Source organism: Zingiber officinale, chromosome 8B (genome assembly GCF_018446385.1).
Source record: "Zingiber officinale cultivar Zhangliang chromosome 8B, Zo_v1.1, whole genome shotgun sequence".
NCBI lineage: Eukaryota > Viridiplantae > Streptophyta > Magnoliopsida > Zingiberales > Zingiberaceae > Zingiber > Zingiber officinale.
Genome location: NC_056001.1, coordinates 11,491,824 through 11,516,592, shown reverse-complemented (window position 1 = coordinate 11,516,592; position 24,769 = coordinate 11,491,824). Strand labels below are relative to the sequence as shown.

Genomic DNA, 24,769 nt, shown 5'->3' with positions numbered 1-24,769 from the left:
TCTCCAAACAAAAACGGTTCTTTTGTCGATACTCAGACCCCTAATTTGTTCACGAATTGAATCGGCTCTTTGACTGCGATTGAATGGGAAAACGCAAAAGCAAATCTTTTGGGAACAAGATGAATGTTCGATTGGATTTCGATTAAGCTGCAGGTTGTTATGGATGGAATAATTTTTCTGCTAATGATCTAGTTATGAATAATGATACTAGAACTCCCACGTACATAACACAGTTTTTGAACAAAATAAAGTTTTCAACGCAGAGTTGATGCGTTTCTCATGTATCTTATCAAAATGTTGTCCTTTGCAAAATTTCATACCACGAAACCCATAGAAGTTTTGGATGAGGACTCGAAGAAACATGATCATTGTGTTACTTCAGCTGCAACATGACCTTTGTTCTCCTTTCTCTAACTGGAAGCAATACTTAAGTTGGCCAACTTGGTAAGGAACAATTCTGCTAGGTTTGTGCTTGCAGTCAAGAATCAGAAAAGGTATAACATATGGGTGTATTCAACTTCATTTGTTATGATTGTATCTTCTGAGTTCTCATCCAATGACTGCAGAACACTACCATAAAATCATCTGCTTGTTACCAACCATGTGATTTTTTCTGGTAGAAGTAGTTGGATTGGTGTTGAAATGATGAAGAAAAAGTAAATATGTAAAGAACAATGCCTTTCTTCAAAAGTGAAAAACTACTGAATAATGTTTTAAGCTGTGAAGGGGAAAAAGAAACTTGTGAGAGTTGCAAGAATGCATGCTCAAGATCAAGCATTCATTGGCAGTCTCACTTGATCTGTTGTATGAATAGTTCGTAGCGTGATCTATTATTATCTACAGGATCAAAATTTTTGTTCAAACATAACTTCTCTACGAATTAATCAGAAATGCAACAGGCAGGACATGGTATGGCATGAAGATTCAAGCATAATTAGATCTCAACTGCTGCTTTTTGACAGAAAAAGGTGTCCCTGGAATTTTTTGAAGGACCTTTGTGTCAAGCAGTGCATATTCTTTGTTAATTTCAATCATTGCCTTTTCAGCTGCAGCGTCAACATGGTCTTCATATTTCTCATATAGAACAGGCGCAGTGTGCACAAATATAACAGGTGCAAAGAAAGCTAGTTGCGTTAATCGGCCTGAATAAATGCATGTGAGAGATGCCAAAATACGAACGTAATTGGGAGACGATTCAATGCTCAGAAGAAAAAAAGGTAATTGAAGAAACTAAATTGACTCCAAGATAACTTTTCTTTTGACAGTAAAAAAAGCCTCCACTATTAATTGTTGAATATGAACATACTATAAGAGAAAAACAAAAGACCAGATTATGAAGTACTTAAAGAGCAATAATGTCTGAACATTTTAATCCACCTAAAGCACAATATAGGCAACTGCTTTACAGCATCACTATTCTGGTTATTTCATATCATGAAGCCATTAAAACTCACAGATAAAAGATTCACCAATAAATTAACATTTTAATTATAATTTTTAGCATAAAAACAGATTAAACTGACCCATATAGAGAAGTGTCAAGAGACTGAACCAACTACCCACTATTGAAACGATCCACAAACCTCCAATCACCTACAAAACACATTTGGTTGTGAAAATTTTGAAGTTAATCATGTAAACTAAGTTAAAATAAAGAAATCATACCTGCAAAAAGTTCCTCAAATCCTTTCCAGTGGCAAGGTAATGAAAAGTTGCAAAGCTTCATCTATTTCATGTCGTACCACGTGAGCTATGCTTAAGAACATTTCTTCAGGTAAAATAACTTCAGGAAATTTTGTTGGAGACCTGAAAGACATGAATCGAAAAAGATCACGAGGCAGTTCCTGAAAAATGCATGAGCAATTGTAAATCCATATCCAACATTTCTAAAGTTACTCGCGATATTTTGTCTTAGTTAAAATATCCTCACTCCACTAGGGAAAGGAAGAGAGGGGCTCTTACCTATTGAAAAAAGATGCTGCATTAGACCAGAGAAAACACACAGCCAGTAATAGTCTAAGAAAGTGGGAAATAAAAGTCAATAGATGATAGCCAATCCATTCAAAAAGTAGACATATGATGGTAACTCCAGCGAGCATGCTGCCAGACAATAGCTGAATGCAAAATAAATTTATCAATCAGGATGTATTAATTAATCTACATAGAATTGGTTGATGTTGGTTTAGCAGAAGGGAATACATTCTGACAAAAAGAAGCCAGAGTGAAAAAATCAATACTAACTTTGACCTGAGTTTGCAAAGAAGACAAATTGTCAATATAGTCCGGAAAGCCAAAAGTTTCTAAAAAAAAACGTATATAATATATCAACGGTAAATTAGAGAAAAATCTCCAATGATAATCATAACTTTGCATGTAATCTTCATGCCTAAAAAATTTTGTTTCCACTCCCTACATGTAAAGTATTACTTATTTCAACTCCTTCATGCAAATATTGATACCTAAATTGCCCCTCAGATTTTTTAGGTACAAAAAGTCCAAAATTGAGTACAAAAAGTCTGAAAACGAGTATAATTCTTCTTAAAGTTAGTACTTTATATTAAAAATCGAGTATATTTTCTATCAAAATTATCCCTCTTATTTTTTAGGTATAAAAAGTCTAAAAATAAGTATAATTCCTGTTAAATTCAGCACTTTACACTATAATCCAATACTCTATACTAGAATCGAGTATATTTTCTATTGAAATTAACCCATATTTTTTAGGTACAAAAAGTCAAAAATTGAATACAAAAAGTCCGAAAATGAGTATAATTCTTCTTAAAATCAGTACTTTATATTAAAAATCGAGTATATTTTCTATTAAATTCAGTACATTAAACTAAAATCGAGTATATTTTGAGGTGAAAAAAGAATCGTACTCAATTTAATAGAAAATATATTAGATTCTAATTTAATATACTGAATTTAAGAGGATTTATACTGATTTTTGGATTTTTTGTACCTAAAAATATCATGGATAATTAGGTAATTATATTTGACTGGGGAGTGAAAAGAAAATTTTTCATGGATAAAAACTATATGTAAAATTGTGTTTATTAATAGAGAGTGCATGTAAATTTATCCATAGATCAACATGCTTACATTCAATAATTACAATGATATCACATTTTACAGGACATTATTTGACGAACTCGTCTGTGGCATAAACCACGGTGTGAATGTGTGATATTGTGAAATGACTACTCCGACATCTTTACTAGTACCAGATACTGAAGATCACTAATGAGATCAACACATGTGACTTGACAGCATTGACCGAGTACTTGTTTTGACATTTGCTTATTTTAATACTAGACCAAGTACTCTTTTTTTACTTGAAAGTTGAAAGGTAAAATCTAAAAATCATCAAATAAGTGTATCAATCGATTCTCACCGGAAAAACATCAATTGTGCAAAGAAATCTCAAATAACAACAGAAATTTCCACAAGATGAACAACCCTCGGATTATACATAACAAATAAATTTTCAGTCCCCTCGGGACAGTGCGATGGTTAAGACATGAGATATTGCCACATGAGATCTTGGGGTCGAAACTCGGCGTGACCGAGCATAACCTCTCCCATGTCTTTGTCATTTGCACTAATGGCTAGTAGCCACCCGTGATTTACCTCCTCCGTGTTGACCTAGGGACGGGTTGACTGAGGCGCTGGGGGCGAACGAATCGCCTTTTGCCACATAACAAATAAATTTTCCACTTGAAATGAAATCGTGGGTTAGCCGGAGTGGTTGGTGCGTAGAAGATTATCTAATGAGATCGTGGGTTCGAATCGTGGGGTAGTCAAGGCGTAAATCCCTGGTCCTCGTGTACCTCTTCCCACTGCGCACTAGTTTTTCCGATTACCATGATTAACTTCCCTCGTGATGATCTTGGGCATGGTACGATATTCTTAACCTTGAATCAATTGAGGATTATTCACACATACTACTACTGAATTCATCTTTACCACCTACCTTTAACACGGACACACTATAAAAAAAAAATTGCTATTTAGGGACGAAATTTGAGACGAATTTGATAAAAAAAAATTCGTCGCAAAATTTTTTGCGACAAATTTTGGGACGAAATTTTATTCATCCCAAAAATGACGTTGCAAAATGTTAGCGACGAATACATAATTTTCGTTGGAAATTTTTACGACAAATTTAAATTTTCATCGCAGAATTCGTTGCAAATCTGCAATGAACATTTATTCGTTACAAATTTCATAATTTTATATCTACAACAAACATATACTTTTATCCTAAATTTATAATAAAAATTTTTCATCGCAAAAAATGTTGCCTAATTACAAATAAGACTCCATTCAAACATCTGACTGATAGAAAATGAAAATAAATTTAGTATTGTTGAGTGAAACATACATTTTCCTCCTCCAAGGACGGCATGCACTGGTTTTTTCCTCCCAAATAAATGTTTCTATCTAGGATCATGAAAAAAAGTATCCTCCTTGTCTGAACCTGAAGACGATGAACCCTTGAACTCATGAACCGTATCTCATTCATCCGATCAGCCATGTGTTCACCCGTTTTAGACGTCATCATCTAAAACTCCTCTTGGAAAATGAAAATAAATCCAAAGCAATAATTTTCTTTAGAACTAATAGAAAAAATATCCAATCATCTAAAGACAACGTAACTATGAGAAGATAAGTGTTTCACAATACCAAGGTTCGTAGTTCATTAAACTTTGGTTTTCAATTTGTCATCACTCTTTGAAATCGGAAAATTCAAAGACATTCCAAAACTTTGTAATGCAATCAAATTCGATAAGAAAAAAATACACACAAATACTGATAAATCGATCGCACCATATTGAAATATGAAGAAGGATTAAAAACAGGCTTCCAATCTTGTGCTAGGGACTGTCCAGCTGTTGGTAGTTTTGAGAGCATGAAACAAAATCTAAATAATGCGGTAATCACTCACAGTGATCTCCCGAAGAACCGCAACCGAAGACGCCGGTCGATGAAGAGATTGCCGTTGTCGGAAGCACGATCACGAAGCTGCCGGAAAGCGCTTCAAGGTTCACGAGTCAAATCCCAACCTCTGGATGCTCTCCCTTTGCTCGCACACCTCTAATCACGATTGCTCTCTGATCACCTTCGTGAAGCTTCTACTCACCTCGATCACTCCACTAATTGCCTTGGACGCCATCATATATATCAAGCAAGACATCGGTTACAAACCGATGCCTTGATGGCAGCTTTCAATGGAGGAAGATGAAGGTGAATGGACACCCCTTCATCTTCCCGACGTTGCAACTGATGCAATGTTTAATATCTCCCACTCGTCCAAGTCAATCCATATGGTCACATAGACCATGTCAGTCACATAGACTACAAGGTGATCATGTCACGAAAACCAAAGCAAAATTAGTCACAAAGACTAAATAAGTCACGTAGACTTTATGAAGATCAAGTCAAGAAGACCAGAGCAAAATTTAGTCACAAATACCAAATAAGTCACGAAGACTTTATGAGGATCAAGTCACGAAGACCAGAGCAAAATTTAGTCACAAAGATCAAATAAGTCACGAAGACTTTGTGAGGATCAAGTCACGAAGACCAGAGCAAAATTTAGTCACAAAGACCAAATAAGTCACACATACTTTATAAGGATCAAGTCACGAAGACCAGATCAGAACATCCATTCCATACATTAGGGAAAATGGTTCGTGCGACAGCAAGCACAGTGAGCATTCAATTGCTAAGAAGATTGTTACACCTTACTTAGCTGCTCCATAGAACAAATCAGAGACATAAATGTCCATAGAACGAATCAAAGACATAAATGACTTGCCTTTACCCCAGATTAAATTATTTATATCATCATGAACATCTCTAATCCCTCATATTGACAATATGTCAAGAGCATGTTCAACACCTCCAATCAAACAAATTATTCATAATTACATTTTATGTACTGAATTAAAAATATAACCGGTACCAGTAAATAAATGTCACAGATATAAATCAATCTTAATCTTCCTTTTTAGCTAGAATCCATTCATTCTAATCAGTCGCTTTCCTAGTTATGCTTCATAGACCGAATCATCCATAGCCAATAGGAAACATGCTAAAGTAGCAGACACTGATCAGAACTTCAAGTAGACAGCTAAATAGTCACTTACAGTAAAATCGAGATTAGCTATAATCTCAAGGGTCTCATATAGTAGAGAAGCAGGGATCCATTCTCCTACTACCCTTCTTGTCGTCATAGCACATGTGGTATGAATCACATGCTACGATCTTAAGAAGAAGAGAAATAAGATTTCTACTTCAGGTATACATGTTATAAAAGTCAACCTCTCTATTTCTTCATCGTGGGTATTAGATACCGGATGTGCTTCTCACATTTGTACTAATATACAAGCGCTGAGAAATAGCATAACATTGATGAAGGGCGAGATAGACCTACGAGTAGGCAATGGAGCACGGGTTGCTGCTGTTGCAGTAGGAACTTACTATCTATCTCTACCCTCTGGGCTTGTACTAGAATTAGATGAATGTTGTTATGTGACTGCCTTGACTAAGAACATAATTTCAGTTTCTTGTTTGTACAAGAAAGGTTTTTCATTTATAATAAAGAACAAATGTTCTTCAGTTTATTTAAATGATATGTTCTATTGTAGTGCACCTCTGATGAACGGACTCTATATTCTAGACCTTGAGAACCCTATCTATAACATAAGTACCAAGAGGTTCAAGTCAAATGACATGAACCAAACCTATCTCGGGCACTGTCGCTTAGGTCATATAAATGACAAACGTTTATCCCAGCTCTATAAAGATGGTTTGCTGGACTCATTTGATTTTGAATCATATGAGACATGCGAGTCATGCCTTCTAGACAAGATGACCAAGACTCCCTTTAGTGGACACAGTGAGAGAGCGACTAACTTATTAGGTCTTATACATATTGATGTATGTGACTCTTTCAATGTCACTGTTAGAGGTGGTTATAGATACTTCATTACATTTACTGATGACTTCAGTAGATATGATTATGTGTATTTGATGACACATAAGTCAGAATCCTTTGAAATATTCAAAGAATTCAAGAATGAAGTACAAAACCAGCTTGACAAGAGTATTAAGATACTTCGATCAGATCGAGGTGGAGAATACCTTAGCCATGAATTTCGTGACTATCTAGCTGAGTGTGGGATCCTATCCCAACTCACTCCTCCTGGAACACCACAGTAGAATGATGTATCTGAAAGGAGGAATCGCACCTTATTAGATATGGTACGGTCTATGATGAGTCACACAGATCTTCCCATGTACCTTTGGGGCTATGCTCTAGACACAGCAACCTTTATTCTCAACCGAGTTTCATCTAAGGCTGTAATAAAGACACCATATAGGATATGGACTGGAAGAGATGCCCAGGTGTCTTTTATGAGGATTTGGGGTTGTGAGGCTTACGTTAGACGTCAAGTCTCGGACAAATTGAGACCCAAATCCGACAAGTACTATTTCATTAGATATCCCAAGGAAACGAAGGGATATTACTTCTACATTCCCAGTCAACACAAGATAGTTGTGGCTAAGACTGGGGTATTTCTAGAAAGGGATTTTGTTTCTAGAAAGGCTAGTTGGAGTACATTCGACCTTAAAGAAGTTTAAGATGTGAATCATAGCACTGAAGCCTCGATAAAAGTTGAACTGGAACCACAAAGTGTTGTGGATGATGTTGTTCCACAAGGAGTTGAGGAACAACAACCAGTTCAAGTAGACCTACCTCTTCGCAGGTCTGATAGGGTACGTCGTCAGTCTGAGAGATATTCATTTCTCTTGTCTGACCATGATGACGTTGTGCTCATTGAGGATGAACCTACCGCCTATCAGGAAGCTGTGATGAGACCAGATTCCGAGAAATGGCTAGAGGCCATGAGATTCGAGATGGAATCCATGTACACTAACCAAGTATGGACTTTGGTTGATCCACCTGAAGGGGTCATTGGGTGCAAGTGGTCTTTAAGAGAAAGACTGACATGGATGAACTTATCTATAAGGGTCGCTTGGTAGCTAAAGGTTTCAAGCAGATTCATGGTATTGACTATGATGAAACCTTTTCTCCAGTAGCGATGTTTAAGTCCATTCGGATCATGCTTGCTATTGCAGCATACCATGACTATGAGATATGGCAGATGGATGTCAAAATCACGTTTCTGAATGGAAACCTGCTCGAGGATGTGTACATGACACAACCTGAGGGTTTTAAAGATCCACAGCATACTGGCAGAGTATGCAAGCTGCGTAGGTCCATTTATAGACTAAAGCAAGCTTCTCGGAGCTGGAATCTTCGATTCGATGATGCAATCAAACAGTTTGATTTCATCAAGAATGAAGATGAGCCTTGTGTCTACAAAAAGGTTGTAGGAAACACAGTTGTCTTTCTTATATTGTATGTGGATGACATACTATTCATTGGCAATAACATCCCTTTGCTACAATCTGTAAAGACTTTATTAGAGACTTGTTTCTCAATGAAGGACTTAGGTGAAGTCACCCGCATTCTAGGCATACAGATCTATAGAGATAGATCTAAGAGGTTGCTTGGCCTAAGTCAGAGTATATACATTGACAAGGTATTACTTCGGTTTGCCATGCAGAACTCCAAGAAGGGATTTATGCCGATGTCACATGGTGTGAGTCTTTCGAAGACTCAAAGTCCCTCTTCTAGAGAGGAGAGAGACCGCATGGATCATATCCCTTATGCTTCAGCCATAGGATCTATCATGTACGTCATGTTATGTACTCGTCCTGATGTCTCGTATGCTTTGAGCATGACAAGCATATACCAATCAGATCCAGGTGAAAGTCACTGGATAGCGGTTAAGAATATTCTTAAGTACTTGAGAAGGACTAAAGAATATTTCTTGATATATGGAGGCGATGATGAGCTAGCTGTAAAGGGTTACAGTGATGCCAGCTTTCAGACCGATCAGGATGATTATCGATCGCAGTCGGGGTTCGTGTTTTGCATAAATGGTGGTGCTGTGAGCTGGAAGAGTTCGAAGCAGGACACAGTAGCTGATTCTACAACAGAGGCCGAGTATATTGCTGCATCAGAAGCAGCAAAGGAGGCAGTTTGGATCCACAAGTTAATTACTGAGCTTGGGGTGGTTCCTAGCATAACTGATCCCATAGAGCTCTATTGTGACAACAATGGAGCGATAGCATAGGCCAAGGAACCTCGCTCACACCAGCGGACCAAACACATACTACGGCGCTTCCATCTCATTCGAGAAATTATCGAGAGAGGAGATGTGAAGATTTGTAGAGTACCCACAGAGGCTAACATTGTAGATCCCTTTACCAAGGCTTTGGCACAGAGAAAGCATGATTGTCACACTAGGTCATTAGGCCTTAGAGCCTACACTGATTGACACTAGTGCTAGTGGGAGATTGTTAGTTAGAGCTCTACAGCCAATCATTTGATGATTGTTGTATGGACTCGTTGTATCATATTCTTGTATATAAATAAAGACATTTATTTTTGGTTATTATACTTACTTGTATTGGTGCCAAATAACTAAGTATAATAGCGTCCTTTAGTAGAAGGTTCTTACCTATATCAATCGATTGGTTGAATCGATAGTGAGATCATGATATAGGGAACACTACTCTTAATCATTCCTAGTCAAGTATTAACATTCAGGGACAATGTTAATGCGACGAGACTAGCATGTAGGTCAACTCGATAACTTGATCTCACAAGTCATGGATATAGAGATATCAAGTTGACACATGGGTATGCATTGGAGAATGTATACTGAATGACCCGCCATGAGAAAGTATCATGGATCGTTATATGAGTGTCATATACTTTCTCATGTGGCTATTAGTATGACTACTAGTCTTTGGACCTGAAGTCACCATGGTTCCCTACATAAGGAGTTACGTACTTTGACTTCGTCAAACGTTACTCGTAACTGGGTGGACTATAAAGGCGATTACTGGGTATGTAACAAATTATACGGAGGGATGTGAGTGATGTAGATGAGATCTATCCCTCCTATATGACGGGAGTGATATCGATATTCTTGATAGAGTGAGACCACGAAGTGCATGGTCATGCCCAAATAAGTCAATATGAGATATTGAGCTCATTTGATTGAGTGAGTCCACTTGGAGTTCAAGATTTAGATTGATTAGAGGATGACACGGTCTATGCCTCACATTGATCAATCTAGATGTCAAGGATAGAAGGACACTTGTCATATATTGTGAGGCATCACAATTAGTAGTCACAAGGTGATGTTGGATCTTAACATTCTTATAACTTGGGTAGTAATGATGTGTTGCTAGATATCGCTCATTACTTATGCTTCTAAATGAGTTTAGGAGCATTGCCAATGTTATAAGAACCTATAGGGTCACACACAAAGGGCAATTAGATGGAGATTAGGTTCATTTGATGAACCTAAAGGATTATGTCCATGTGATGAACCAAATTGGATTAAGAGTAATCCAAATTAGGCTAATTGAGTTGGACTCAATTTGGTTCATGTGTTAGATGAGTCTAATTTGGACTTAGACTCATTGAATCAATTTAATTCAATGAATAGAGATTCATTAAATTAAAAATGACTTGAACCAATGGTTAGATTAGATCAACCATGGGAGAGAAGTGGTCAAGTTTGACTTGACTTGAGAGGAAGATGAAGGGTCAAGTTTGACTTGACCATTTGCCACCTCATTGGTGAGTTGACATTGAGTGGGCTAATGATGATGTGCCACATCATCAAAACCACTTCATGGTGTGCCACCTCATGAGGGAGATCAAGAGTTTTTGACTCTTGAAATCCCATGGAGTATATAACCTCTCACTTGAAGGTGGCCGACCACTTTTGGGAGTTACTAGTGAGAATTGATTCTCATTCATTCCTTCTTCCTCAAGCTTTCTTCTCTCCCTCTCCTCCTCTTTGGCCGAGACTTCTTGGAGTGTTAGCACACTCAAGATTTCTTCTCCATCTCTTGCTTGTGTGGATACACATAGAGGAGTATCTACTTTGATACTCTCGAGATCTGGCGAACCATGGACGAGCGGGATTAAGCGAAGGGCTTCGCATCAAGGGTAAATTCTTATCTTGTAGATCTAAAGTAGATATAGGCTTAGAAAACTCGTACGTGAAAGTTTTATGAAATTTTTATTTCTTCGCACGGATCCGTGGCAGGGTTACGGGGTTTCCGCAACGCAAAAAGCGGTTTTTGCGGCCCGTAAAATCCAACAGTGAGAAATATGTATAGATATATATAGTATCCAATCCTGGTCCTAATACACATAGGTGAACTTATAATCATTTGCCAACTAACGCAGAGTGTTGGTCAGAACCAATATTGTGATGTGTTGGTACAAGTTGCACTGATAATCAAGTTTTGATGTATGATAAATAGGTTGAAGTTAGATGTGTTGTTTGTCTAACCTTTTTACCAAGTGTGTAGAATTTGATGGGTCTAGAGGATTGGAATACCAGACTGAAGTCCAGCTAAGTTGATAGCTGACACGAAGTGTAAATTGGTTGAGATCTTGCAGAAGGAAGTCCAGCTAAGTTGATAGCTGGCATGAAGTTTAGATTGGTTGAGATCTGGCAAGAGGAAGTCCAGATTGATTGAAATCTGGCAGGAAGGTCCGGTGGGTCAAAGGACCTGACATCAAGGAAGTATGCAAATGGTAAGTAAGGTAAGTTACTGGAGAAGAGAGATCCAGTAAGGACGAGTCCCGATAGGACTATAGGCGTAATCCAGCTTAGAGACATTTAGGAAGTCTAAACTGAGACAATGACTAGATCCTGGTCTTGGAAAGATAGGATCTAAGTCATAAATCAATCATATTCTTAATATGCTAACTTTATTTTACAGGATAAATATATTATGATTGTCTGGACTAACTCTTTTTTGCAAAAAAAGAAAGGCGAGAAAGAGTTGTCCGGGCGCTCGGACCAGCCTCAATGAGGCTGGCAGGTGCCTGGCCAGGCACGCTGGCAGTCTGGGGCACTCGGAGCTGCTCCAGGTACCTAGATCAGTAAAACTCATCCATAAGTTGAGTTGGAGAGCGACGTCTGACAAAACCCACAAAGGGGGTTCGGGCGTCCGGAGGGGATCCGGGCGCCGAGAGGGGTTTGGGTGCCTGGGAGGGGTCCAGGCGCCCGGAGGTGGATAAACTTCATGGATGAAGTTTCGACGAGAGCTCGCTACGTCAGCACAGTCCAAGCGTCTGGACAGAGCTATAAAAGGAGGCTTCGACCAGCAGCTTAAACACAACATTTGCTACAACTTTTATTTTTGCGCACTGCTTCGAGAAGGCTCCGACGATCCTAAAAAGTTGCTCCGACAATCTACGATTAAGGAATTATATTCATACTTTCTTCTTGTCGGTAATCTTTCATTTTACAGTTCGTGTACTCAAATTTTGTAACTCATTTTTGAACTGATTGTGATTGCTTAATGAAAGCACTCAACGAGTATGGGTTTTGGAGTAGAAATCAAAAGACTCTGAAGCAAGTAAAAAATTATTTGTGTTAGTGCTTGTCTTTTCTTTTTCTTGCTTTTATTCCCTAGTTTTATTTCCACTACAAATTTGGTATTTTTAAAAGTAAAGAACGTTTTTAAAATCACGTGATTCACTCTCTCTCTCTCTCACGTGCTCACGATATAACATGATGCTAGTTTCCGAAGACTAGCACTATAGTGGTGTTGATCTTTAGAAACCAACACCACAATGTTGGTTGTGGGTGAAGCATATGAGAAGTAGTGGCATGCTCGACGATGTTCTCAGCTGTAGAGAGGAGCACGAGGATGAGTTTCTACATGTGAAAAGCATGTGATGTGACATTCCTTAAACATCCTATTCATTCATTAAGATCGAATCATATCGAATATTCATATCTATTCATGTTTTTTTATCTAGAATAAATTATAATTTTCATCTCTTTCAAGTTTACAATTGGAAGAAAAAAAAATAGAGGTGAGGGGATCATTGAGTGATACGCTTATGTTTCCATTTTGTGGATCTGGTGGCGGTAGTAGCGTTTTTTATTCTTCCAGCCAACCTGCTGTTGCAATGGTGGCGAAGGCAGCAGCTAGTGTTGCTGCAAAAGCTTGTCATCGTGCTCCTCTCTGCAATTGAGAACGTTATCGAGCAGGTCACCGCTTCTCACATGCTTCACCCACAACCAATATTATGGTGTTGGTTTTTGAAGACCAACACCACTATGGTGCTGGTTTTTAAAGATCAACACCAGTATGGTGTTGGTCTTCGAAAATCAACACCACAGTTTGTACTAGTTGCACATGATCATAACTTCGATTCTGCGTATTTGGACCAGGATTGAATATCATATATACTTCTACACACTCCACACTTTTTTCTCATTGTAAAATTTTAAAAATCAAAGTCATCTAGATTAATCAATAGGTTTGGTCAAAACCTATTGATGGATTTAGAGAACTCTGAACAGACTCATTTCAACTCTTGTATGTTTCTATATTTCCTTGGAGTCCAAGGGTGACCTCTGTTATCATTGTAAAAAATTCTCAGCATTGCTCGGAAGATTTAGAAAGTTTCAAATTTTATGCCAATTGACATGAGCCTATAACTTCATGTAGGAGACTCAAAACCAAGATTTCTCATCATATTTACCTTTTGCACACTCCACACTTCCATCTCATTTCAAAATTTTAGAAATCTAGTCCCTTAGGTCTATCAATAAGTTTTGGTCAAAATTTATTGATGGATCTAGAGAGCTCTGATCCGCCTCATTCCAAATTCTATGTGTTTTATTAGGTAAACCTGAGTCCAAATAAGCCTTCACTTACCATTTTAAGGCCCTCCTAACAATGCTCAAAAATGATTTAGAACTTTCATTACACTATGATGTTGGTCTTAAGAAACTAGCACCATAGCGATGTTGGTATTTAAGCACCAAGATAATTTTTATTTTATTTTATTTTTATTTCTATTAATAAAATTAATTTTATTTATTAATTTTATTATTCTTTTATAATTAGATATTAAAAAATAGAAGATGTTAAAAAAAATTTAAAAATATTTTTGATGTTTTATTAATTTTTTAAATATTTTAAAATTTTTTATTAAAATTTTAAAAATAAAATTAAAAGTAAAAATATATAAAGTTAGACGGTCTGTTTAATTTAATTTTAGAAGAAAATGAGAAAAAACATAGGAGTGAAAAAAATATAAGAGATTAAATGTTAATCTAAATTAGCAAAAGAATGAAATCAAATACACGAAGAATGAAATTTGGGCGCTTTGATTTCAAAAGAAAAGTTAAATAATAACCAAAAGAAAAGGAAACGTGATAATTTTTGAAATGTAAAATCAAATTACCAACGAAATTTAAAAACCTTTGCCCACCTTTCTACCTGCCTCGTGATTGGGAAAAGCCTTCGACTTCGTAATTATACTTTAGCCGATTAGGTCAATCCAACGGCGTCAATCGTCACAATTTTCCTACTTTTGTTCCCATCCGACGGTTCCACACCACTCTCTCTCGTGACGTCAAGCCAGATGCGCACCCGCACGCGTGACCGTATGTTTTCTTTGCATCGAAACCCTTATAGTATTACAATTTTCCTCGAACCCCAACTCTAACCTCTCTTCTTCCGTTTCGTGTTGCAAAGGCGGGTCCCGCCGCCCAGCGGCCCCCTCACCCCGGCCCCACAAGTATGAGAGGGAGTAAATCACGGTGAATACGGGCCCGATGATGACATGGCGGTCGAAGGTGTTTAGCACGGACAGATATTGATGTTATCGCAATTGCTGCCGCAGACCTTCGACCTCCCGACCCATGTTGCAAGAATACCATGTCATAACCGGTTGATCCCGCCCGTGGGGGCCTCTTCTTCCGTTTCGTGTCCATCGAGAGGGTGGAGTCGGAGAGCGATCGACCTCGTCGCCATCGAAAATTCTTCTCCTTTGGTAGAGCTCATCCTTTCTTTTCCTTCTCTGTGAATTGTTTCGGTGGCCAAAGCTGGAGCCGCGGCTGGAGGCATCGCTGAAGCCGCCGCCCCCGGCGCCATCCAACGGCCAGATACGGTGCCGGTCGCCGTCGGCGGCGGATCTCCTACACCCCGCCCCTTCCCAAGACGGTCATGATTCCAGAGTGAAACGCGCTCGCCAAGAGTCCCTCCGGGACCGGATCCATCGATTCCGGGGCGTCATCCTCACCTTCTCCGTTCCCCTTCTTCTCGTCTCCTTCGTTCTCTACCTCATGCCCCGTGCTCCTCCCATTGCGTACCCCGGGAGGAAAGAAGTGCCTGGAAGCGGCGTACGCGTCGTCGGATCGAAGAGTTATGCTGTTATCTTCGATGCGGGAAGTTCGGGAAGTAGGGTTCATGTTTATTGCTTCGACGAGAATCTTGATCTACTTCACGTTGGCAACGAAATTGAGCTCTTCGATCAGGTATGCATGAAAATGACGCCTTTTTTTTTCTTCTCATTTCTGGTGAGCAATGAGTACTTGTCATGTGCCTCGATTGCTGCTCTCTCTCTCTCTCTCTCACACACACACACAAAGTGGTTTGTCTCATATCCATCTGATGGATTGCTGCAATAGTCGCGTTGTCAACTTCCAAAACACAGTCAAATTTAACTACTTCCGTCGTGAGGCTAGAAAGTGGTATTGCAAGCGATAATATTACATAGAAATTAATGGGTTCGACAGATCAATGTGCTCGAACTCAAATAGTTGAGATACATGCCTTCTTGTTACTCTCGTTATCTAAAGAACTAGTTATACATTCTGGAAAGTACATGTTGCCTTTTGTTTCTCCAAACAATGAAGTTTCCGTTTGTTGCACATGCAGCTAAAACCAGGCTTGAGTTTTTATGCTAAGGATCCTCAGGAGGCTGCTAAGTCGCTTACTCCATTGCTAAAGAAAGCCGAAAGCGCTATTCCTGTTGCATTGAGACCGGCAACACCTGTCAGAGTTGGGGTAAACCATATTGAGGCTATTGGAGCTTAAAGAACATTGTAGTATGAACTGCACACTTGCTGTTGTTCATGGCTGTCTACATATGATCCTTATGCAGGCCACAGCAGGTCTGAGAGCATTAGGAGAAGTAACATCAGAACATATTCTGCAAGCAGTGAGTTTCTTATGCCATATCATGTGATTCTTGCTTCATAATTTCATTTTTGTTTTTTCCATCTTTTTTCTTTTTCTTTTCTTTTTTCGTATGGTTTCATTGTCAACCTTCACATCCAGGTCAGAGATCTCCTGCAACAAAAGAGCTCGCTGAAGTTCCAGTCAGATTGGGTGACCGTTCTAGATGGAACTCAGGAAGGTGCCTTTCAGTGGGTATATAATTTAAATATACTTTATTGTCTGTGTATTTCTATAGAACTATTGTCTCTTCCTCATATAGCTGAAACTTCACTCATTCAGCAGTATTTGCTAGTAGTTAGGTTGTTTCTTATAATATAACATGAGGAAAAGATTAGAGTTGTTATGGGAATGCTAAAAGGATGAATGCATAATTGGAAAAGTAAAGTCACTTAGAGTTGGTGAAGGAAATATCATAAATTTCCATTAGATATTGAAAGAGATAAAAATGACTAGTTATATGACCTTGCATATAGATATTGATCCCAAATACATGGAACATACAGTTGTAGTAGTTGATGTTGTCTAGTTAAATCAATGTAGACAGATAAGGATTTGCTTCTTTATGATTGTTTTTGTCACGTTTTATTTGCACTACTTCAGTTTTATTGTGCTTCATGAAGAGTGCTTTTAAGTTTGAGTAATCCTCCTTTCTTAAAAAACACGTATATTTTATTTCTTTTATTCACTAGTTGCTTGATAGAATTCTAATATCTTGTTTTTGTCGGAAACATAGTAACTCTGTTTATCCGGTCAGCAAAAGTTTCTGGAGAACCAGGGCAAACCAATTGTATTTTTCTTATATGGATTAACTACCTGTTTGATATATGAGGTAGAAGATATATGAATCAGGCATAGTTTCAAACTGTTGTAGGCCTTGCAGTTTATGCCCTTGCGAATAACACAGTAATTTTTTTACCACAAGGATAAACCTAATCTTAGAAGTTAATGAATAATATCATGTACCTGATAAACTAGAATAGTTTGTTCCAGTAGACATGCCTTGCAACTTTCTGAGTCTGTCGAACCATCTTGAAAGCAGACCCAACTATGTGTTGCATAATCTACTTCCTAAAAGAAGGAAGAGCAGTTTTCCATCTTTAGTATAGAACACTGATACTTGTTGTGTACTAGTCATGTCGGTCCCAAGCCCAGATAAAGGAGGAGAGTTGCGTTAGGTTGTTAGCCAGCGTTCAAACTATGATAAATATTCAATGAATGAATCTATTAAACTATTGTGCTAATGCTAGGTTGTTCCTCTTAAAGGAAGGAATGCGTTGCAGGGTCTGACTGTAACATCTCGGCAAGGACCGCTATATCTCCAGAACGCGGGTGTAGTGCTAAATATGCAAGAGTTCGCGTTGTAGGGTTCGATTGTAACGTATCGGCAATGACCGCTACATCTCCATGAAAATTTGAGTGCCGTGTTAAATAAGCGAGAGTTTTTACACCATAGGTTGGATAAAAACAAATATGATAGGAAAACTAATAATCTAAGATTTGGAACATGGAACATGGATCATAGAACCCACATTGGTAAATCAATGGAGGTAGTAGATACGATGATTAGGAGAATAATTAGTATTTTGTGTGTACAAGAGACAAAATGGGTAGGCGAGAAAGCAAAGATGATAGAGAACTCAGGTTTTAAATTATAGTACACAGGAAAGAGTAAATCAAGAAATGGAGTGGATATTATTGTAGATAGTTCGTTAAAGGATGAAGTTGTAGTAGTTAGAAGGGGATAGAATTATAACTTTTAAGATAATAGTGGCAAAAGAAACTATAAACATAATTAGTGTATATGCACTGCAAGTAGGATTAGATGAAACTACCAAATCAAGGTTTTGGGATAACATAGATGAAATGTTACAAAAAAAATAAAATGATTTTAATAGGAGGTGATCTAAATGAACATGTTAGAGTGAAAAATGAAAAATATGAGAGGGTGCATGAGGGTTATGGGTTTGAAATGAGAAATGAGAAAGGGAAAACTATATTAAATGTTGAGATAACATATGAGCTTATATTAGCTAATACGTTTTTTAAGAAAAGAGAAGAATACTTAGTCATGTTCAAAGTGGGAATAATAAATCACAAATTTACTTTCTTATGATTAAGAAGAAGGATAGAAAGATTTGTAAAGTTTGCAAAGTCATCCCTGGATAAAGTTTAACTACCCAACATAGGTTAGTAATGTTGGATATATGCCTCAAATATAATATCAATAGAAAGAAAATATATACGACTTTTAAAATTAATTGGTGGAAGTTAAAAAATGGGAAGCAAAATATATTAAGAAAAAGGTAGGAGTACAAACATTAGTGAATTATACGGTGACTCTAATACGACATGGGATAAGTTGATATCAAATTGAAAATAGTAGTTAAAAGTATACTCGGTGAGTCAAAGGGACATGCACCACTAAGTAAGAAATCTTGGTGATAGAATAAGAAAGTACAAGAGAAAGTGAAGGAAAAACGAATAACTTATAAAGAATTATATATTTGTAAGAACGAGGAAAACTTAAAAAAATATATAATAGCCAAGAAAAAAACTAAGAAAGTAGTGCATGAAGCAAAGAATGAAACTTTTGAACGATTATATTAAAAATTGGATACAAAAGAAGGGGAAAGAGATATTTATAGAGTAGTTAAAGTGAGAAAGAAAGACAAGATATTTTATCCAAATAAAATGTATTAAAAATGAATATAATAGGTTACTAGTAAACGATGGAGAAATAAAAGAGCGGTGGAAGAGGTATTTTCATCAACTTTTTAATGAAAGTTTATGCGACCAACTTAACTTAGGTAATTTAAGTAGGCCAAATGAGTATAAAAATTTAAATTTTTATCGTAGAATTCAAACTTCAGAAGTAGAACAAGTATTAAATGGGATGCACAATGGAAAATTGTTGGACCATATGATATTTCGATAGAAGTATGGAAGTGCCTAGGGAAACAAGGTATTGAATGTCTTACAAAATTATTTAACATGATATTGAAAATGAAAAAAATGTCTGATCAATGGAGGATAAGTATTCTAGTTCTCTTATATAAGAACAAGGGAGACGTATAAAATTGTGCAACTATTATTAAACTAATGAGTCATAACATGAAACTTTGGGAAAAAGTAATAAAAAAAGATTAAGGAAGAAGACCTCAATGATTGAAAATCAATTTGGGTTCATGCTGGAAGATCGATAATAGAAACTATACATTTTCTTAGACAATTAATTGAAAAATATCTGGAGCAAAAACAAAATCTACATATGGTATTCATTGATTTAGAAAAAGCTTATGATAGAGTCCCAAGAGAAATTATATGGAGAATTATAGAAAAGAGAGGTGTTAGCGTAACATATATTGAACTAATTAAGGATATGTATAAGGATGTAACGACCAGAGTAAAGACTTCAAGCAGAGTAATTGAAGTATTTCCAATAAAGATAGGGTTACATCAAGGATCATCTTTAAGTCCCTATCTTTTTACACTAATTATGGACGAACTCACTGCATGCATTCAATGACACGGTACTGGTGTATGTTGTTTACAGATAATATTATTTTGGTAGATGAGACACGTTGAGGAGTAAATGTTAAACTAGAATTTTGACGGAAAACACTTGAAGGAAAATGTTTTAAGCTTAATAGAATAAAGACAAAATATATGGAATTTAAATTTAGCAATATTAGACGTAATGAAACAATTGTTAAGATAGGAGATGACGAGTTGCCTAGAACTGAGAGTTTTAAATATTTAGGATCATTTTTGCAAAACGATAGAGGGATTGAGAGAAATGTCTTACGTAGAATACAAACAGGATCGTTGAAATAGAAGAAAACGTCGGGTGTTTTATGTGACCATAAAGTTCCTCTAAAAAATAATGGAAATTTCTACAAAATCGCAGGAGCTGAATTTTGGACTATGACTCAAACACATGAGCAGAAGATGAGAGTTGCAGAGATGAAGATATTAAGATAGATGTGTGGACATACGAGCATGGACAGAATAAGAAATGAGCGTATTAGAGAGAGAGTCAGAGTTGCATCTATTGAGGGAAAACTTCGAGAGACACGTTTAAGATGGTATGAATATGTACTTAGATGTCTAATAAATGATCCAGTTAGGCGATGTGAAACTATGACAAACACACATATCAAACGAGGAAGAGGAAGATTAAAAAAGACTTGGTTAGCAATCATAAAATAAGATAAAATTTATTTAAGTATAGATAATGATATAGTAGAAAATAGAGCTTAATGGCATAAAAAGATCTATATAAATGACCTCATCTAGTGGGATAATGCTTGGTTGTTGTTGTTATTGTTGTATATTGTTGGCAATTACTCCAATAAGTCCTATATGCAATCCATGTAAAATTATTCAATTTTCCAAAATTGTGATATTATTGTCTTAGTCGACTAAAGTGTCAACTTATGAATTAATTTGTATTTGCTAGTTTAAAAATCGTATAACATATATTCTCAATCTGGAGGTCATGTGCTTTGTAAGTCAATTGTCTTTTAACTATTTGTTTAATTAAACTTCTTTTATCTATAAAATATATTGACTATTTTGCACTGCATATATTGATTTTTAGAATTAATAAAAGGCAACCTAATGCACGAACTTCTGCCAATGTCAGGGAAGAATCTATTGTATGGATTGCAAGAGGTTGTTTTCACCACTCGAACCTGTGGCCAGGTCATACGGCAACAATTTTACCGTTGCACCAATGCCCATTTGATTTTTAGAATTAATATAACAAATAAATAATTTTTCGACTTGGTTTGGGACTTGTTAATTTGACTAATTGGTACATCACCTATTTACAAATCATTCAATCTGTTAAAAATTAAATAATGTCTGATATGGATATCTGACATAAAAGGTAGAATGATTCGTAGATCCAATCCAACAAATAAATATATAACTGATATCTGATACAAATATATAAGATAGTTAAGGTAGATTAATTCATGGAATTTATCCAATAAATGATTTTTTTTTTTAACAATTTGTCGCCATGGGTCCTTGCATTCTTGATAATGGCTGATCCACTGATGACTAAAGTAGAAATTTGATAAAATTTCTTAAGAGATCTCTTCAAGGAATTGGACATTAAAATGTTACAGAGATTCTTCACACTTGACTTATTGTCAACAAGAAACTTATAGAAGCTAGGCCCTTTAAATTTCCCTTGTGTCCTTTTATTATGTTGTCTGTTCCAAACCTCTATTCGACGATTGATTCCAAACTCTTTCCTTTATCTCTTGTAAAGCAAGAAAAGAGTTTTTTTTTCCAGCCATCTTTATCTGGCACAAACATTTTCCACCAATTGCCAGATGATAACCATCATATCAGATCAAATTGAGTTATTTTACCTACTAAATCAACCACAGTGATACATCTTTACTGATATTGCTGCTAGTGAGCTGGCTGTAATTTCTGATAGAATCTCAAGTGACTCAAGATTGAAGCTATAATAGTTTAATTTCTTAAATAAAGTAAGTTTGATGATCCAAAATCCTGAACTGTGCAACTAGTTAATATGATGCTAGAGTTTTGCCTTGTGTAAATATACTTATAGGCTGATAAATGATAATATATCATTGGTCATTAGTGTAGGAATAAAATATAACTAAGTCAAATGAGATTGAATAATGTTGATATATAACTGGATTAGTTTAGAGTTTTTATCCTATAATACGACCAACCTTGACTACAGTTCTAGCTGATCTATCAGATCTCTTAATTGGATTCAACAATGCTGCGTTTGTGTTGGACCTGATTCTTATCTTTGACTATACTATCATCCTACGTGCTTGATATTTTCCAGCCACCATGAGCAAGGAAATAGAGGTTTAATTTGACTAATTCAACTATGCATACTGGTGAACAAAAAGAATATAGATCAGACATCCAACATTAGTAAAGGCACCCTTGGGCATACTTCAAAAGTTTAAAAGTACAATTTGCATACTGACTACTGAGACAGTGGTTCACATTAGTATACTTGCTTGTTTTGCTGATGTTGATTTGATTATATCCCAAGTTGGACTTGTGATGGCCATCCCAAATTATGGAAAGTTATTCATTATGAAGCTAGTGATGGTTCTATGATCTTGAACAGGAAATACCTCTGTCAGTTAACTTATGACCTTGACTCATGTTGAACTTTTTCCTGAGTTTTTTTCCCCTACACACTTCACTGTTCCTCACGATTTAACTATTGAGATATGAATTTAGGAGTGTTTCTTTTTTGAATAGACTATGCTATGGATCCTTTTCATGATGAACAAGTTCATTTATGTAGGTCACTGTCAATTATCTGTTGGGGAAATTAGGAAATTCATACCAGGATACTGTTGGAGTAATTGATCTAGGAGGTGGGTCTGTTCAAATGGCATATGCTATTTCAGAAAATGATGCTGCAACTGCTCCAAAAGTTTCAAATGGAGAAGATTCGTATGTGCAACAACTCTTCTTGAAGGGAACAACTTATTACCTTTATGTTCACAGGTTTGACATCTTTGTCAGAAGATATATGAGAATGATTTTTAAAATTAAGATTTTCTTGTACAACCAAATCTAGTCATTTTATGGTTCTCATTTTAGTATTGTTTTACAAGAGACATCTTAGCTCTTTCTTTTGTTCTGGTATCAATTTTTCAGATTTCATGGTAGCAGTTTGTTTGGACAAGTTTAAAATATAATCATAATTGAACTACTTTCTTCATTCTATAAATTTAGAGTTGATGTGATTTCCTGCCTATGTAGTTACTTGCACTATGGTCTATTGGCTGCTCGTGCAGAGATTCTTAACGCTGGTGATGGGTACAGTAACTGCATTTTGGAAGGTTATAATGGTAAGTCGAGGTCATTCACCCTGTACTTCACCTTCCATATTATTTCCAAAGTTCTTATTTTTTTTAGGGTTGTCTGCGAGTCGTTTCTTCACACATTTTCTTTAGAGACATGCCTTCATATCAGAAACTTGTTGTGCATATCCTTAAGGAAACTAGTCTGTTCCTTACAATATGTTTTATTAAGCGTGACACTCTGCTTTGTTTGTGCCATCTTTTATTCGCATTCCTGCATATTAAAACAAACTAATATTCTATAGATATTCGTGGCAGGTTTCAGTTTTACGACCTGAATTCTGTCTTTTATGGTAACAAATCTGAATCTTTAGGAGTCCTAAAATGGATGATTCAGAGGGCTGGAGTGAGATCTTGTTCATTTTGTGTTCACTATGTACTGGTTTTGAGAAACTGAGCGTAATGTCTTCTTTTTTAAAAAATTGTGTTTAGTTCATGATTACCCACTCTGCTCAATCTATATACTGTTTAGATGTCAACCTAAGATATGAAGTTGTCGCTCAATCTCCTGGGCTAGTCAGCAATAACAGCCTTATATTTTGAAAATAGATGGTTTGTGACTAAAATCTTAGTTTGCCAAATTTTAAGCCAGCTTTTGGATGAAGATTTTTTGGTAGTTTTCTAATTCATCCTTTTGTTTTCTTAAAGGATCGTATGAATATGGCAATGAAAAATACAAAGCAGCTTCTTCAGCTTCTGGTGCTAGCTTTCCAAAATGCAGGAGTGATGTTATTAAAGCTCTCAACATGGATGAACCAAAATGTCTACACATGAAGTGTACATTTGGTGGCGTTTGGAATGGTGGAGGTGGAGACGGTCAGAAAAACCTATTTGTTGCATCCTTTTTCTTTGATAGGGCTATTGAGGTATCATCTTTGACAGATCCTTTCTGCCTAAGATTATCAATTGATTCTTTTTATCAAATGCTCTTTTTGTCATTCTCAGGCTGGCTTTGTCGATCACCAAGTACTTGCTGCGATAGTTAAACCGAAAGATTTTGAGGACGCTGCAAAGCGCGCTTGCAAACTGAATTTTAATGTTGCAAAAGCGACGTATCCTCGAGTCCACTATGAGAATCTCCCATATTTGTGCATGGATCTAGTGTACCAGTTCACGTTGCTTGTAGATGGGTTCGGTATGTTAAACCTGGCGAGACTGATCTCTATAGTCATGAGCTTGTGCAATTACTAATTTTCTTGTATGATCTAACAGCTCTAGATCCACATCAAAAGATCACTTTGGTAAAGAAGGTGAAGTACGGCGATGCCTTTGTTGAGGCAGCATGGCCACTGGGTAGTGCCATTGAAGTTGCATCGGCGCGATAGTTAACGTCCTTGGAGCATCACATGTGATGCGGGGTAGCAATTGCATAATTGATTCTATCATATGCTTGATGGGTATTCAGCTTCAAAATTGGTGACCGAGTCTGTTTTTGCCCTGATTCATTGCCACTCCTGCTGCTTCGGAGGATTAAGATTTATCTGAGGATGCAATGGACATTTTTAAAGAAGCACAATTTTTTCCCCTTTATTTTGGATTTGATTTATCCATGCTAACCACTCATTTTATTATCGGTGTAACGTTGAGGTGACATTTGATATTCATCCATGTTTCTAGTGATTGTAGTTAAATTGCTCTAGTTCGAAACATTTTGAATTACTTTTATCATTATATTCATCAAAAATAAGTATCATACTCGGAATGCTAACAAATCGTGTGCTACAAAT

General features: G+C 36.7%; 1 protein-coding gene and 1 pseudogene across 1 annotated transcript; one reads left to right on the top strand and one right to left on the bottom strand.

Annotated features, from left to right (window-relative positions):
* Positions 1–6: 6 nt before the first annotated feature.
* Positions 7–4,537, bottom strand: LOC122013504 (annotated as a pseudogene).
* A 10,353-nt stretch (positions 4,538–14,890) lies between these two features.
* LOC122014787 (probable apyrase 1) lies at positions 14,891–24,662 on the top strand. The gene is made up of 9 exons (XM_042571216.1): positions 14,891–15,455; positions 15,859–15,987; positions 16,085–16,141; positions 16,261–16,353; positions 22,478–22,683; positions 22,942–23,030; positions 23,691–23,908; positions 23,988–24,177; positions 24,255–24,662. The coding sequence occupies exons 1-9, from the start codon at positions 15,264–15,266 to the stop codon at positions 24,365–24,367; spliced, it is 1,287 nt and encodes a 428-aa protein (XP_042427150.1). The 5' UTR covers positions 14,891–15,263; the 3' UTR covers positions 24,368–24,662.
* Positions 24,663–24,769: the final 107 nt, after the last annotated feature.